Source organism: Lissotriton helveticus, chromosome 6 (assembly GCF_964261635.1).
Source record: "Lissotriton helveticus chromosome 6, aLisHel1.1, whole genome shotgun sequence".
NCBI lineage: Eukaryota > Metazoa > Chordata > Amphibia > Caudata > Salamandridae > Lissotriton > Lissotriton helveticus.
This window is the reverse complement of record NC_136067.1, coordinates 769,717,313-769,735,911: the sequence shown is the minus strand read 5'-3', so window position 1 is coordinate 769,735,911 and position 18,599 is coordinate 769,717,313. Positions and strand designations below refer to the sequence as shown.

Genomic DNA, 18,599 nt, shown 5'->3' with positions numbered 1-18,599 from the left:
TATAATGGTTTTAGCCCCAGAGCCACTTATTGTGTTTTCTTCCAATTTCCGCGTTTGTTTCTCCTCGTGCCGCCCCTGTTTGAATTTGTGGCGTTTGCGGCGCTCGAGCCGCTTGCGATTGGCTCTTTGACGCCTTGAGTGGCATTGGCATGTGTCTTCTGCCGGGGTCTTAAAGTGTCTCTGCGGTTCTCGCATAGGCAGCTTACTTCCTGAGCGAGAGAAAGTTTGGTAAACCCCAGCTGTTCCGTTCTTGTGGGGTCACCTTCTGCATCACTCTCAGCTGCTGAACTTAAGTCGATTGAAGAAGCTGAAGTGGATATTGTTCCTTGTACTTTTTGTGTTACATTGCCAGCCCTTGCCTTTATGTTATCGTACCTGCGGGCAAAGGTAAAGACCCGGCCATTCAAGTAGTCCAATCTGTCCCTTTCAAATTTGAACGCCTTGCGTTTCTTAATGATATCCTCCTCTTTCTCTAGGCGCTTCCGCATATCCTCCCTCATTTTTTTGGTACTTTCGTCACCGCCCATTTCTTTCAATTCTTCCTCAATGATTTCAATCTCGGATTGTAACTTCATCCGATCTTTCTCTGCAGATTCTACCAGAATCCCCATTAATCTGGCAGAGTGTTCCAAATTAGCCACTGCCCATCGCTCAAGCATCTCTGGATCGGGATTGGCGTAGCTCGGCGCTAAAGTTATTCGCAATCCCCTTGGAACGCGGCCAGCTTGTAAGTAGCGTGTCAGGGACTTTTTTCCCACCACTTTGCCTGTTCCTTTTTGATCTGTTTCTCCAATTTACGAAAGAGATCCTTAGCTGTCGGATTAACGTTTGCTTTCTCTACATGCTGAGTAGTCCATTCCCCGCCCCCAGCCGGGGGCTCAAATACCGATTCCGAGGCTTCCTCCCTCTGTCTCAACACATCAGCAGACATCGTTGCTTGGAAAATGGCTTTTTCACGTGTGCACTGCACAGAAAAACCGGTAAAGACACGGGTCCACAATGTGAAACAATGTCACCGGGCACACTCCCCACTGCGCTTTGCGTAGGCTTTCCCTACCTGAGCCAGGCTGTCCGCAGATTCACGGAGAAAACATCCTCGGTGTTGTGCCGACTCCTATGGTCTCAGGCGGCGTGTGCCTATCTCGCAGGGGCTCTCGCGGCTTCCTCCTACCGGAGTCAACGATACGGTTCCGGGTTACAAAACCACAGCTTCCTGCCGCTTCTTGCCCACTCAGGGAGGGGTTTCGCTCGCACCACGGACGCTGTTAGGTGATGATTAAATGTCAAAAGACGCCATCCATCATGCTCCTCTCCACAACGGCAGCAAAAATAACGTCAGAGCGAAACCGCAGATAAGTGCAAATTTTCAGTGCTTTATTTGTGATCTAAATTCCAGCCAGCAACTGTCATGACGCGTTTCGCCTCTCGAAGAGGCTTGATCACATGATGTGTCAATGACACAAATGAGGGTATATATAGTGGAATCCACTTAAACCAACAGCAGCTGTGTGACATATTAAAACAGTAGACATAATAGAAATACTGCCAAAAATGTTAGGTATATATATATATACATATATATATATATATATATACCAAAGGGATTGGTTATGCATACTATACATTTTGGTTCTAGCTGCATGCACCATGTGCAAATTAGAGTGTACATTTTATGCCTTTACACAGTTCACTAATATTTGTTAACTGTCAAGTGATAAACGTTGACAAATTCACAGAAAATAATAGGCAGGCTTATTTGTGGGGATGATGTTCCTCCTATAGAGGTTTATATACACAGCCTCACTATGAGATATAGTGACAGCCTTTAAAATGCAAATCAATGTGAAATAGCCCAGTCATTATGGATTTCTGTTACAAACACAGTGTGGTTATTGCTGTTGACTGCATCCCTCACATCAGTTGGTACGCCAGTAAGCCGCATAGATATTTTCCTTGGCACGGTTCCATGACTACATTGTGTTGGTGTTTCTCTGCGGTTGATGGGTAGCTGTGCAGAGATGAAACGCCACACCCTTGTCCAGGAACCCAAACCAGAGTAAGGGTTTCTGCCCAGGAGGTGGTTAGGGTATATGACACCACCACCAAGTACATGATCACCACTACCGTGAACAAATACCATGACCACCTCTCAAGAAAGCGGTAAATTTGCCTCAAGCCTTTCATAAACCCAACTGAATTCTGCATACTGCATTACCACGAGCCCTTTTGTGATGTACCACGAGCCAAGGGCTGCTAGAGTGACTGGTGGGCTCACCTCCCGTTTCGGCTCTCCTCTCCCCCGAGCTCTCCTCTTTCATGGAGTCTCTATTTTCAGGAAGAAGGCAGAAACTAGAGAGAAAATCATTGCTTCCCATCCTTTTGGGCTCTATGTCTCGCTGCACGCGGCATACTACGATTCAGATTTCCTGGCAAATATATGGCATGAACAGCAGAAAAAAAACAGAAAAGCTCTTCTGAGAAGCAGTGGCTCTCCCTCGAGTGAAGCAGCATTACACTACGAGTGACTCCGATCATCTACTGAAGAGCTATTACTTGCAATGATGAAACGACGCTAATTGGATAATGGCTCGCTGCCAGCTAATATTGGCATGACCTACAATAACCTTGGCTGAGTGCCACGTATGCTGCGCGCTAACACCTTTAAAAAAAAATCTGTATGGGGAATGGAAGCCATTTAAAAAAATCTCCCAAGTGGTATTTAACTTCTTATCATGAATTAGAAGCTTAATTAAGTGCCTTGTTAAAGAAGGCAGGGTTTCTGCGATTAAATAAAAACGAAATCGCAGGCATGAATACTGATCAAATGAATAACTTTGTTGCCTCAAACATGTTTTGGGATGCGCTCGGTTAGTTATTGTAAAATTTCCGGAATAAAAAACATGCTAAAAGTGGTAAACAATGACCATTTTAGGCTGTGTTCTAAATGCGTGCTTTTAAGACAGAATTTAAAAAGGGGTTAGTTTAAAGTTCACTGATAATACTGCACACCACATCATGTCATTAAATGAATTGGGACAATGACTGAAGAGAGGAGAAGCTTTGAATACTTCATGATGCCCCTCAATGATTATATAAAGCATATTACCCTCTTCACAGCTGCATTGATGGTTTGTGCCATGGCATTTTTTCATACAAATTAGATTTATGCATTTAACCAAAACCAGGATGCAAGGGGGTAAATTTGTCCCATAAAGTAATATGATGCATGGGAGCCCGCAGTTCCTGAATAAAATCATGTTTCTTCTGATGTCTCTAGTCACCTGTAATAATTAAATGACTAGCCGCTCAACTGTAATACAGTATTACAGTTGAGTTCTGACATCATAATGCCAACTGCCAGAGCTAGCTGCAAAACAGGATACAAAGGGTAACTGCAGCTGCAGATTCAACAAGCATTGAAAATGCAATAGGTCTCGCCTTTGATTAAGTAAAAGCCATTTGCTTTGGTAATGGTATTGTATAGCAAAGCAAATAGCTTTAACTTAATCAAAGGCGAGACCTATTGCATTATTTTAATGGATTTAAATTCCATCTACATGTCCCTCACAAAGTAATTTGATGAAGACCCTTTTCTTAAGGCCTCCATATGGGTGGTGACTGTTCAGTAATGGTACGCAGAAAATGTAAGTTTTGTTAGGCCAGAAATGGACACAGACCTTCAACCCTTATTTTGTTAAATCAAATTGTATTAGCATGCTGTCATATTTATGCAGTTAATTGCATCACTGTAACGCTTGCTGCCGGGTTGCATAGTAAGGAACTTGAACAAATCGGGTGGCAGGGTAATTGTATGTGAGGGGCCCATCCCTTGTTTGTTGGGTGGGGGGCTCTGCTCGCTTTACTGTGCAGAGGAGCCTCCTAAAGTCTTGTTATGACACTGCCCTCAGGCTTCCATTTACATGCAGTGCACGCGATTACAAACAGTGAGTAAACTGTTGTCTAATTTGAAAGAAATACTAAACTAATGCTCAGCCCAAGATGGGATGAGCATGAACTTCTAGCTAGTGTGTGCATTGACGCTCCAAGAAGCACCAGTGAGGGAGCAGGCCTTGCACTACGCTAAGGAGGACCCAGACTGAGAGGGACCCACAGTAATAATCAACAGAAGGTGCGTCGTTATATGTTTCTACCAGCAGAGGGCAGCTTTAGACAGAGGAACAGTTTTATAGCTTTGCATTAGCATGCATGGAAAGTACAAACTGAGAAAGCTGAAGCGTTCACACAGGCATTCAGAAAAGCAGTGATTCGCAGTTATTTATCATCACAGACAGGCGGGCGGGCCGGCGGGCGGGCGCACGCGAACACCTGCTAAGCACAGGCAGACGCACACAAGGCTGGGGTCGGAAGAAAAAGTGTAAAGAGGGATAAGACCGCGCAGTCAGCAGAGGCGAAAAAATGGTAACTGAGTCCAGAGCAAGGAAAATGGCACGCTTATCCCGCAGCCGTGAGAAGCTTTGATTTTTGGTGCAGTAGGCCACACATACCTGGCCCTGGTGCCACTGGACATGCTGTATTATTGATAGACACGCTTCTGATAGATGACCACAATGGTCTTTCACACTAGCAGTGGCGTGGGTGGGGCACAAGTCTTTGGTGCGGCAGCCTACCCCCTTACCTGCGGTCATCGAGGGGCGGCAAAGGCAGGTATCGCCACCAGCCCCTTACACCCGCAATTACATTCAGCCACCGCAGGCGTATAAGGCCTAGCAAGGCCACTGTTTCACAGGCATCCAGAAACACAGAGGCAGAAAGGCAGAAGAAGTAACACTGTTACATACACTGTAATTAGCAAATGTACTTATACTGGGCACAGACACGATGGCTAGCACACAAATTAACATAGAGGCAGAGAGATTGTGTATATTTTCTCCTCTCGAAGGTTGTGGGACTTGAAGGGATTTCAATTCTTTAGTTTTCTCCTGGGAAGGCCTCTTCGCGAGTTTGGGTGATAGCTATTGGCGCGGCCGTGAAAGCGATACGCTAAGTGAATGCACGCGCCATGCGAGCGTGTGTGAAAGCTATTGGCACAAGCAAAACAAGATGGCGTTGGACTGTCCACTGTCCGTACGTACACGTGCATATGTTGCTTTGTGTCAATGGCGAGAGCAGCCCTGTTTGTCCATCTGTACGTGTGCATGTTCAGCTTTGGCTAAATTGATCGCAAAAGGCCCTCACGTGGCGAAGGCAGCTCATGCGCGCTGCTAACGCCAGGCGAGACCTAAAAAGGCACAGATACTAGAACTGGCAGTCCATTCTTATGGTCCTTTTTTCTAAATACTGTGAAGAGAAGAAAGATATTTATGGCAATATGTTTATTTTTGCATACTCATCTCTGCCTTTTTCTACACATTCCAAGCCTCACTTTTTAAATCTGACTTACACTAGATTGATTTGGTCTGTTTTAGTCCTGAGGAAGACCCCGCCATGATGTACAGTGAATAACACTTGATCACAGGATCGAAACGTCGACGAAATTACGTTATGTCCTATGTCAGCTATCCTTGGAATATGTAAAGAACATATAAGGATACACTGAGTAAAACATTTTTGGGACATTTGATTATTTGTGGTTCCAAGGTCTCATGTTTGTGTATGTAATCACCAGGAGATTGGTAATTTTCACTATGTATATGTTAATGTGATGTATTGTTCTTTATGTTCTCTGGACAGCCATTGAAAAGAAAAATATGGAAAGAGTTAGATATACATGTTTTGATATATGAAAATAATATATTTAAAACAAGATAATGGTTGTGTTGTGTCAGTGGTTTTTGTAAATAATTTGTCTTTAAAGATTTGTGTTTTATGAGTATGAGAAGTTTCACACATGTTTGAAGGATCCTTTATAGGCCCTTTTAGCATTTAATGAAAAACCTTTTACAATTCCACTTGAGGAGATTTCCTTCACCCGACGGAACTCTTTGTAGCTCATAACTGCATATCCAGGTTCTGAGGGACACAGGGTAACACATTATATTTAATGGTAGAGTGAAGTTGCATCAAATGTGTCAGGCAATTACCAAACTACACACAGTGCATGTATTTCAAGTTCTGTGACATTCCAAAGAGAGTCAAAGTTAAAGAGAAGGCGAATTTTTTTTTTGATATAGTTATAACTTTGTTACGGGTTGATGGATCTGCACAAAGGTTTAGAACTTATCATGTGTAGCCTACTTTTCTCAATATTATGGCATTTCTTGGTGAATCTGTAAAAAATTCAGAAGCTCGCAAATTAAGCCTAGTGCAAGGCCAGGGAGGCCCTGCAATGAACCTCAGCCGCACACAGCCAAAGGGAGTTGGGTGCACTGCAGAATGGGCACATAGCAGGTGAGTGTGGTACATCATACAACATGCAGGTGTTTAAAGTAATCCCGAAAAGGTGAAAGCGAGGACTGGGACTTTTGAAGAATCTTTAACTAAAGAGACAGTTCCACCATGCCCTCTATTGGGGACAATATGCCATCTCTTTGGATGACAAGAGTCTCCCAATAAATGTATGTAAGTGTGGATGTTATGTGCTGCTTGACATTTGGCCTCTCCAGGCACCCACTTCCAACACTCCTGGACCTGGGGATGAACAGAGGGCTGGACCTGCTGTCTCTGACCAAAGAGGAGTCCTGCAGGACTGGATCTGCCCTCTCTTGTACCCAGGACCAACAAGTGGATTCCAAGGGTCAGTAGGCTGATCTTGTCAAGCTACAGGGACACAAGCTACAAGAGGCCTTTCTTCCAACTGCCCAGCTGACCAGTGACAACTGGACCTGCTGTTGGTCTTTGCCAGACACCCTGTGAGTCTCCAAGGGGCAGATAACGAGTTTGGCGCAGTGGTGCCAGCTCTGCTGCACCAAACCCGTGCATGGACTGCCACCCGTATTAGGAGTTGTATAAGTACAACTCGTAATATGGTTGCCTTTCCCATGCGTAGCCTTGAAAATAGGCACAGCAATGGGAACAGCCAAAAAGTTCCAGCACGGTATGGACGGTGACGTCCATGCTGGGCTGGAACTCGAGGGAATACAGACATGGGGACACATGTTTTGCCCCCTTAATGTATCCGCATGGCGGGGTGGACATGGGACCCTGTGGGATCCCCTTTGTTCCTGCACCGCCCGTCTTTTCATGGTGGGGCTTCACCATGAAAAGGCTGGTGGTCCAGGAACTCAAAATATGCTGCCAGCATAATACGTTGTGGTGCTCCTGCGCAACCACCAGGGAACGTCTGTTTCCTGGCGCAGCCGGCGGTCCACTGCAGATAAGACTTACAAAGTCGTAATCAGCAAAACGGTGGACCACCACTCCGGTGCCAAAGCGAGTCTGGCGGTCGCTAGACCGCCAGACTTGTAATCAGGCACCAAGTGCCTTGCTTAGGTCCTGGGGAGACTTTAAAAGTTTTCTCCTATGGTCGATTGGGACTTAAAGGGACTTAGAAAGTAAAATGTTTGACCAGGATGAACCTGGTTGGTGTAACCGACCTGCGGTCCATCGTGGTGAGCCTCGAACTGCACATAGGTCCAGTCTATTGCAACCACTAACACTGGCACTTTATGCTTCTTGGTACTATTCTTCCCTAAAACATGAAAAATTCATATCGCCAGTTTCCCTTATTGGAATGTTGTCGTTTTTGTGTCATTACATTTATTACATTTTACTCTATTTATTTTCATTCTGTTTGGGATTTTTATTGTTTTGCATTTCTACTTTATTACTGTTTGATTACTGCATAAATACTTTACACATTGCCCCAAGTCAAGCCGGTCTGCTCTGCACCATAGTTACCATGGGGCTAAGCTCAGGTTAATTTAGTGACAAGATGTGTGATAATTCCTTGAGGTGGGTAGTTACGTACCCCAAATAGTAATCCAATTCCTTACACTCCCATGTTAGGCTTTCGCTGTAGTTAGACACCCTCAGAGTACACAATGAACCTCTGACCTAACCCAAGACCTTCACAGAGCTCTCACAGCGTGCCTCTTTCCTGAAGTAAATCGCACACCTTGGTACTGAGACGATCACAGCAATCTTAAAAGTAATGTTGGCACAACACATTTCAACGGAGGGTGAAAGTACGCCGACCTCTGCAGTAAGATAGCTGCATAAGAGAAAGCACCCACTGCAGAAAAATGCCTAACCTGCACGTTCAGAGATAGGAATCTTGAGTGTGCTGACTCGCCTTTTTGTTTGACATTACCACTCCTTTGGGTCTCGCTCCTTCGTTGTCGGGCTCGACTCATGAGCAAGGGCATACATTAGATCAGGTGTTCTCCTCTGTTCCCCTGGTGAATATAGAACTCCTCCCTGTACTTTGGTCAGATCATAGACTGGCCAGATTTTCCATTCAAGGGAGTGATCTGCCATCTGGCAGCGCTCCGATCCATTCTGGACCCGCTTCGAGGGGGTTACATAGAGTCACGCCGGATCTGCTTGAGCAGGTATTTGCTGACCATCCCTGTCCTATCGTGGGTGACTTGGACCGGGATACGGAGACTCTGCAAGCATGGCTGCTAGAGAGGTTGGATGACCTGGCCCCTGTAAGAGCTCTTCGATCAGGGGGTGAGCGACAGTCTGCGCCGTGGCATACCGGGGCGCTGCGTACTGAACGCAGCTTGTGCAAGGTTGCGGAGAGGGCATGGCGCTCTCAGTACGACGCGGAGGCCAGACGCACCTATCGGTTGGCGGTTAAAGCGTACCATCATAACATTCTGTGCGCAAAAAAAGAGTACTTCGCCAGGAGGATCGAGGCGGCCGCCAACTCCTGCAAGGAGATTTTTACCGTGGTTAGGGAGTTCACAGCCCCCAGGTCGAATCTTCAGCAAGCTGTTCCATCTGAGACCTGGGTCAGTGACCTGGCTAGGTTTTTCACTGATAAAATCAGAATGATCCAGGCCTCCTTTTCTGTGGAGTCTGTGGATGGGGCTGGCGGCATCGGGGAGGGACGTATTCCATCGGCTACGCCAGATGTATTTCTGGCGGAGTTTCCGTCGGTCTCCCCAGATGCTTCCCTTGCACTGTTGGCCACGCTCAAGTCTGGGTCGCCACTCGATCCCTGCCCGGCCAAATTTTTGGCCAGGATGGCGCCGCTGTTCAACCCCCTGGTGAATCCTCTCCTGAATTCATCTTTGAGAGAGGGGCGGCTCCCTCTGTCCTGGAAAAGGGCGATGGTGATCCCCCTCCTCAAAAAGCCGGGATTGGATCCCGGGGTTCTGGCCAACTATCGGCCAATCTCTCTTCTGCCGGCTCTTGCGAAGCTCACGGAGAAGCACGTGCATGGCGTGCTCTCGGGTTTCCTCGAGTCCAATGATCTCCTGCATCCCTCGCAATCCGGCTTTCGGCCTAATCTGAGTACAGAGACGGCACTCCTCGAGGTGTCAGAGGTCATCCGCGAGACTCTGGATGCAGGGGGGAAGGCTGTGCTTGTCATGTTGGACTTGTCGGCGGCCTTCGACACCGTCCCCCACGAGGCTTTACTCTCCAGACTCTATGACATCGGTCTGAGGGGGACGGTGTTCCAATGGTTCACCTCATTTTTGGAGGACCGTCGACAAACGGTCTGGGCTACTTCGAGCTCCGCTGAGATGCCGCCACTGGGAGTCGGGGTCCCACAGGGCTCTGTGTTGAGCCCGACCCTTTTTAACATCTTTATGACCCCTCTGGCGGAACTCGTGGAGGCCTCGGGGGCCCAGATCGTGTCCTACGCGGACGACACGCAGCTTCTCTTCACCTGCAGGAAAGATCAATCATTCGACGGTGAGAGCATTCAGGGTTGTCTGAAGAGGGTCTTTGGCTGGTTTCAGCAGAATGGTCTTAAGGCCAACTCTAGTAAATCAGAGGTTCTGCTTTTTGGGTGCGCGTCGGAACCGGAATGGCGTGACTGGTGGCCGGCTGACATGTGCCCCCCCGCCCAGCCGTCTGTGGCTGCCAAAAATCTTGGTGTCAAGGTCGATAATGACCTCACGTTCAGATCGCACATTCTTGGTCTGACGGGCACCTGCTTTGGCATCCTTAAGATGCTACGGAAGTTCCTACCCCTGCTCACAAAGGAGCATAGGAAGATCATTGTCCAAGCTCTTATAGGATCTAGACTGGACTACGCTAATGCTCTCTATTTAGGGCTTCCGGAGTATCTGATCCAAAGGCTGCAGGTGGCGCAGAACTCTGCGGCTCGCGCCATCTACGGCCTTCCTAGGCGGGCAAGAACATCGGGGGTGCTACAGTCACTCCACTGGCTCCCTATCCGAAAGCGGATAATGTTCAAAACGCTGACGTTGGTGCATAAGGCACTTTCTGGCTCCGGTGCTAAGTATCTGCAGCGCAGACTGGCCTTCTACCGTCCGGCCCGCTCCTTGCGGTCGGAATCTTTGTTCCTTGCCGTGGTGCCCCGTGTGAGGAAGGCTCGCATCGGGGGTCGTTCTTTCAGCTTTAAGGCCCCCCAGTTGTGGAACTCTTTGCCCCTTGCTCTACGCAGCATTCCGAGCCTGCTCCTGTTCAGGAAAAACCTGAAGACCTGGCTTTTTAATCTTTAGGCTATTTTTCTTTTCACCTCATTTTTTGTTTGTTTTTTGTCTGTTCTCTGTTATGTTTTTTTAACTGCTGAGCCGCCCTCTGAAAGCGCCGGGACACTCTTGTTGAGTAGCTGTGCGCTATATAAATAAAATCATAACATAACATAACATAACATTTTCATCCTTTCGAGGATGATAACATATTATCAAGTTGGTAATTAAACCTCGAGTTAATTTAGGTCGAACGTGCTGAACAAGGTCTTTCTATTTCATTGCGGAGCAGATTTCTGTACAAAGCATTAAACAGAATGGGTTCAACTTGCCCTGCAAACAAATGGAGGATTCGTTGCAGTGATCACGCGAGACAGCTCTCTGGGGTAAAGGACATGCTACAGAGATCAGGGTGTAACTGCAGGTTACCGATTCTGATTCAGGAAAAAAAAGGCTAATGTACTAAAGATATCCGGTACACAGCTTTCAGTGTGACTTGCAGCTTGAGGTGCAGCACCAATGAGGTGGTTCAGGGTTACATTTTCTGCTTTGTAGTTGCGTGCAATCTGCAGTTCCTGGTTGGAACCTCGGCAAGGTAACTCACCGGGTTAACACGCCTGCTGCCAAGATCTGTATGTGTTCTGCAAGTAAACTATTGCAAACCCCAGTTATTTAGTCTAGAGTCATAGTGTGCTCGACCCTGGGATATGTATGTGAAAGCACGACATGTGTATTACATGGAGCTCGATTACAGCAGCAACAATATTCTAGAAGATGGTCACATGTTGGAAGTGTCTTACGATCAAAAGTTATTTATCAAAGTCACATATCGTTCACCTACATCTGGAGTATATCGCAATGTCCTATGTTGTAAAATCTGCTGAAGATGCGGGTGCCTATCTCAAATCAGTAGCTGTGCACTGGTTTCCGGAGGTGCTCGTGTTTTGGCCTTTGGTATCAGTCATTCACATAGAAGTACAATGAACTTTTTTTTTTATTAGTGGGCCTCTAACGGGCTGTCAAAATGTATGCAATTCGAGCCAAAGGACTAGTCTAACAATCGGTTGTCACTTTAAACATCCTCTCAAATAGTTTACCAAAATCATGAAAATGTTGTCTTTGTCTCTTGGTTGCACCTAGATACTACCCCACACCCCCTCCCGGGATAAATTATGCGTGTTATAAATTAAAGTATCATAAAATAAACACAGAAAATGTTGGATTTGGGAGACTTTTGGAAATGGCTGGCAAAAAAAATGTCCTGCTGTATTTCAAAATAATATGGAAACAATGCATCGATCGGGGGACACTCTTGTCATTCACCAATGTGTGGCCTAAAATATTTAATGCCACAATCTTTCCCAGGTGGAAGATGGACACGCACAGTCACTCACAAAAGGATGAAGGTTTGTATTTCGACTATTTACAAATAACTATGGGGTTCTGGGCTGCCGTGAAATCAATGGACTTGAATGAATGAATGAATGAATGTTGGATTTATAGAGCACGTGGTTACCCTGGAGTGTCCCAGCGCTGTACCACTGGGGAACCCGTCCTGGCTTTCCCTGTGAGATGGTCCCTTCACTGGGCATCCCCAGCGGTGGTGGGGCCGGAGTGGAGATTAAGCAAGCTAGCCCAGAGTTGCAGCGCGGGACCCCATGGTTAGAGTGGCACAGAGTCGAGATTTATCGGGCCCGCTGACATTGGTCCTGCACCCGGCCGCGTCGGGAATTGAACCCTGGTCCCGGGCCGACCTCAGCCTCCGGGTCTGCCGCCTCTAACCGTTGAGCCACACTTCTACACTTTCCTCCTGCCCCTTTGTCTTCCAGAGCACACCATCATGCTCATTATCACAGTTGGCGCGCACAGAAGCAATGTGCAGGTATTGTTGTCCCTGGTGACACTTCACTTGCAAGTTTACTGTACTCCTACACACGGTCCCGCCTCTTAGACAAAGAAACATTGATAATTGCTCCACGTGCCTGGCCCATGTAGTTTTGTGGTTGTTATTCATGTGGGATCAGAAAGTCTGAATTATGCCTGTTTATTTCTCGCATAACGCATAAACTACTATGTCACAACTGATACATCTCCTTATGGGACTGCCTGCCTCACCCGGCCTCCTGGCCACAATGTCCAAATACATTTTCTACTCATTTTTCCAGTGTGCATAAATACCAGATAAACCCAGAATCAGTCCTAAGGAAACCCCTGAAAACAGTGAGGGGTTGAAAAGACAACCTGAAGAAAAATATGAGGAGGCTTGATGCTGGTTCTCCGCCTCAACCAGTCCCAGCCACACCAAGTTCCTTTACCTGCTTACAGGAAAGAGGCGCTTTGTGATTTAGAAAACTTTGTTTTCCATTTTCCATCCCCCCAGATGGTATTGTAGCTTGACATTACTTGTCAAAATCTGTACTTTTCTGGCTACTACAATTGTTGGATTTATTGATGTAATGGAGGGTATGAGTGATTTCAACAACATTTAGCTGTTTGGTATGTACACATATTGGGATGTTATTTTGGTAACTATATATATATTGAACTGATGAATTAGATTTTTTTTTAAATCCAATCATCAGACTTCTTTTAGTTATATTCATGTGCCCTTATTATGGATCAGCCAATGAGAGGAGGCAGCAGTCCCTTACTTGTCACAGAGTGGGATGGGGTCAGTGACAACGCTGGCCCAACCCCACTCTGTGACGAGCGTCGCTGATGGACTGTCAACCCTGGGCATTTCAGGGCTTAAAACTAAAGTGCCAACGTCTGTATCTACCTGTGATGGGCTCCCTCATCATGAGGAGGGAGGACCACTAATCACTTGCCTGGCTGAAGATGTCACGCCCACAGGGCTGTGAAATTATCAGCGATGCAGAGTTCAGCCCAGGCAGACAGACGCCTGTGCATTTAGCCCATGTATACTGCCTGGATGCCTGAGTCCAACATAAAGAGTGTCAGGCTGACTTTTATTCTTCCTAACAGACATTCTTCATATCTCTAAAAAGATGGGTGGGAAGGCCTCGGCCCTTAAGGACGGGCCACTACTGGTGCCTGAACATTTTCAAGTTATTTTACAATGTTATGAAAGGAGGGAAGCACAGAATACCGCCTAAATGTACATTGAAGGCAAGTTACCATATACCACAACAAACGTACATACTCCCCTTAACCGCTGTTTGTTCTCTACTGGGTCCTGCTATGTTTTAGGGAAGAGCCACAGACGCGTCAGAAGTGCTAGCAGGGGATGTGGTGGAAGAGAACAGCAATCCTGGTAACAGCAGCAGCATCTGAAGTCTTTGATTGACAAAGAGCCCACCCTACGGTGTCATTCAGAAGCCAGTATATATGCCTGCATGGATTTTGTAAAAATCTGGATTTTAATGTACGTGTGCGCTTAGCTAGCTAAGCCGAAGGGAGACTATCAGAAAATGTATTGTGTTCGCATGTTCGCAGTACAGGCACGCGTCCCTCTCAGTCCCTCCTTTTCTTCCTTCACATGTGCCGCAGAATGTGCTGACTGGCCCCCAGGGCAATGATGCGGAGCCGACACATTACAGGGAATGGCATTGCTGTGGTGTTGCCATGGTTACAAAGCAATTATGCTGCAAAAAATGTCGCTGAGACTATATCCCTGCCTTTGTACTGTCAAGCATGCTAAACTGGGTTGTTCTAGCTGCAATTAATTTGCCCTGATTGTTCCTTTGATTTTCTAAGTCCAGTTGCCCAGCTAAAAAAAAAAACAGAAAAATAAATGACCATGCTTAACCAGAAATCAAGGTCATGCAAGGAGATTAACTTATCTTGTAGATTCAAGCAACAACTGGGCAATAACCAGTGCACGTCAGTACTACTGTCATCACACCCCCATTACAGAGGCCATCAGTGACCATCGATGAATGGCCCCTCAGCTGTGCATTTCACAACTACTTAAAACCATTTTTGTGGTGCTATATTTAGGCACATAAGTGTATTAGAGGACACACCTTAGTTTAAAGCAATACAGACATTGCACAAAAGAAAAGATTTGCATTTTTTTTCAGGTCAGATCATCATATGAAAACGTTGATATTAATAAAACCTACTATACACCCCCGTAATTGTACCATTCCTACTAAAATAATTATTATCCCAAAGGATATACCCACCATCAGATAAAAGATTTTTGACATAACATCGAAATTAGATTATACCTCTGTTGCAACTGATACAGTCAGCAGCAACTTACACACACCTTATCAAAAATACAAAAGTATTAAAAATACTGCAAAAAAAATCAAATGGCAACTCCTGCTCCAACAGTTAGACGGAAAAGTATAGGCTACGCGGAGAAAATCCATATATACACTGCACAAGTTACACTATCCTGAGGACAGTAAAGAAATATTTCTTGTCATGTCTTATATCAGTTTCTTCCAATTCCACTAGAGATAGTTTCCAAATACTAAGACATCTTCCTGGTACACAGATGGATGCATCTCTTTATTAACATAACACACAATAAATGTGAAAAACAAGAGTTCAAATCCAGCACATGTCAATGTTTTGAGGTGAAACCATATATTGGTCTGTGACACTTTATTCCTTCAAACCCACAAGCATCACTACTACCATTAAGACAAGAGAAACAATAACCTAACATAAAATGTCTCTACCTCTACAAATGTAGCAGCCGTTTCTTGATATTCCTGTATTTGGCAGGTATAGATAGGTCTTAAGCTGGGTGAATGTTGCTCTGCTTCACCGGGGTTGCAGGTGAAAGTTACACCCCTGAAGATCTGAAGACACACTGTCCAGGTGGAGTGGTCTCCTTGGTTGTGTTAACGTTTGTTCTGCTGAGCTATACCCCCCTAGCCAAGTTACCGTTCATACTTGTGCCTTTCCTTCAACATTCCATGATCAGAAAAAATGTCTCAGATTTTTTGATGTTCTCTTATATGAAATTAGCATTTGCAATGCCATTGGTCTTGCATTTACGTGAGTTTGAGCTATTGGCATTGTAAATGACATTGCATTTTATTTATGTGTTGTTTTTAAAACAGATAAATAAAAGGCATTGTCATTTACAATGCCAATAGCTTAAACTGTTGCAAATGTGAGACCTATTGCATTGCAAATACGTTTGGCACCCGTGCTATAATAAAAAAGCAAAAGCATTAGTAGAGAGGGTGTCCTGCCTGCAATAGCAGGCAGGACAAAGCAATTTGGGAAAATAGTGTTCGGAGGCTGTAATTAAAGCCTACTGAGTAACAACACCTGTAACAGAGGGTGTCGCCATGGGAGGTTACAAAATGAGACACGGCGGTACTAAGGACGGACTACTAAGCCTACTGACCAATGAACAGCCACAGTTTACAGTGGACACTGACACAAGCCAAAGAAAAATGTGGGCGGAGCTTCAAGTCCCTACCAGAATACAACTGACAGCCACGCACAGCACTTGAGGATGTAAATGGTCTGTCTCTTTGAACTGGATGACTGTGTGATTATTGCCGTGCTAGCCTACTTAGATGTGTGCTGTTTAGGATGCAACAACGGCCATTACACCATCCTCTGTTCGGGAACTACTGTGGGTGGATGGGATAGAGGTGCAGTATTTCTTAACTTAACTCTTGTATGTAATCAAGGTTAGCTCTTTGGCTTCTGCTTTTGTTACATTAAATTATATGCTAAAAACAACTCCCCCTTGCAAACTTTTGTATATTGTATTTGTATTGCCCCTCCGCAGCCTGCTAATTTTTAATGGAGTGCCTTTCCATAGTTACGAAGATTCAGGCCAAGCTTTCTTCAAAATCAGTCACAACTAAAAGAATTGATTGCACAGTCTGCCACTGTGCAGGGACACCATCAAAGCTCTGATGAAGAGTGATAGGACAAGATGCAACTCTGACCAGGCAAGCATAAATAATATTTTTTCCAAGATCTAATCTAAAATAACACTTGCGCAGCTTTCCTAGCCAGAGGCAAAAGGAGATCCCCTCCTGATTTGCAAAAGTAAACCAGTTTGAGATGTTCCTCAGTTTATGGTCTATTCCAGACACACTATTATAACTCTCAGTACTGTAAGTTAATCCACTGTCCCTGTGTGAGAGGTGGAAGTACTGCCCTGGACATGTAAGCAAGTAAAGGGATAACAGTAATGGACCATCTTCTGAGGATTCTGATTGGCCGTCCACAGACGGCCTTCCATTCAACTGTGATCATTTGTCTTTGAGTACAGAAAGGGTCCTTGACACCATGATTGGAGGACAGTCACTGAAAATGTGTCTACATTTAAAAAAAATACAGCACATCTTCTAGTTCCACTCATAATGAAGTCATACCTCATCTGGCAGGCTCACAACCAGGTCAAGCTCCATCTGTCCAACAAGAGCCTGAAAGAAGTAGTCACTGCACGCAGCGAGTACTGCCCGGTGGGCCCGAAATTCTTTTCCCTCCACGATCAAAGTCACATCACAGAGAATGCCTTGCTTCTGCTGGTCGTTGAGGCACAGGAGGATATTGGTACAATGGACTGTTGACTCATACACGTACATGGGCGATTCAGTCTTCTCATCTACCGACATTCCGTTTAGACCCTGGAAGAGAATTAGCATGACAATGACATTGCAGAAAAATCCAGCCAAGGGTGAGACAGTATCTGAGGTCTAACATCACAGCATTAGGGCTACATGATCACTAGCAAAGGATTATACGTTTAATTTTAAACGAGAAAGAGTAAACTTTTTTAGATGAATATAGGAAAATCCCCAATATAATTATAGAGTGGTCATCACTAAAAATTCACAAAATGAGAAAATGTAAGTCCCAATTTTTTTTATTACTACTGCTGAGAGAATGGGTGTACCTGAGATAAAAGGAACATATATGCAGCAGCATGTGATAATGTGCATGATTGGGAGCTGCAATCTTTTATGAATAGCGCAAAGAGTTTGTGGTGTGAAAACTAAATATGCCGCAATGTGCAAGAAAAAAACAGATGGGGCTATTTGAGGAAGGGGTAGAAGTCCAAAGATGATGTGGTTTCAAGTGAGTGGTTGCAAGTATTTTTTATTTTATTCTAAAGAAAAACAACATAAACGGAAATAGAAGAACGCTCAAGAAACTTTCTGGAGATATCAAGAAGGCTTCTCTACCCTGAGTTCTTGAAATAATTCCAGCAAAGGGCCTCTCCTTCAAGATCCCACCCACCTCCAAAGATATGCCACAAATAAAGAAAAATAATAACCAGGACCGATGGAGTAATATGTTTCCTCAACCAAACTGCTTTTCACATAATTCTAGATTTGCTACATTTTAAATCTGCAACATCTTCTGCAGATTTCAACAAAAGTGCATTTTGCTCACTCAAATGAACTTTCAAAAATGTTGCAGATGAAATTAAATTCAACTCGTGGTGCTTTGCAACAGTTAACGATTCGATTTCCACCAGTTGAGTACTATATTTGTCCTTAAAGATTCAAGACACCAGACTTTACTTGAAGCAAATGTTTTAGAGAGCCCTCGTTAACTGCTTTGAGTTGAGTCTAAACACGAATTGGCATCATCGTGACAATGAACGAACCCTTCTTTCCACCCAGTTTTAAACATATTTAAAATGCAGGGTTTTCTTACTTGCTATGGACAGAAGCGTTCCCACACCAATCTATTTATTAGGGATTTTACGAACCCCGGGGAGAAAGTTCCAGCTCTTTAGTGCCTTATTGTGACATTGGAATGTTGGGAGCTCCATTGAAAATAATGGAGTGCTCCGGGCTTATACTGGCTGGTATAAGCCTGGAGCTCCAACATTCCAATGTTTCTTTGTTCACAGCTCTGGCTGTGAACAAAGGCTTCAGGGAGCCTGAGGGGATTCCAATCCCCTCACCCTCCCATAAGGCGTTGTTCTTTTTGTTAGAACATTCTGCCCTCTAGAGGCAGAATGTTCTAATAGCCTTACAGCCCTTCGTAGCTGGGCTATAACGGCTATTAAAGTCCCTCTCACTTGTTAAAGGCCCTCTGGAGAGAGCCTTTAATAGCCGGTATAGCCCTCTACGGCGGGCTATTAGGCTATATGAAAGACACTGGTATAATGTTTAAGTTACATGT

At 45.1% G+C, this 18,599-nt stretch overlaps 1 protein-coding gene across 1 annotated transcript in view; it reads right to left on the bottom strand.

Moving 5' to 3' along the window:
- Positions 1-18,599, bottom strand: part of BACH2 (BACH transcriptional regulator 2) — a 688,374-nt gene that overhangs the window by 177,105 nt on the left and 492,670 nt on the right. Inside the window, exon 4 of the mRNA XM_078648259.1 lies at positions 16,835-17,089. Within this exon, the coding sequence (XP_078504385.1) occupies positions 16,835-17,089 (255 nt within the window). The remainder of the gene's footprint in view (positions 1-16,834; positions 17,090-18,599) is intronic.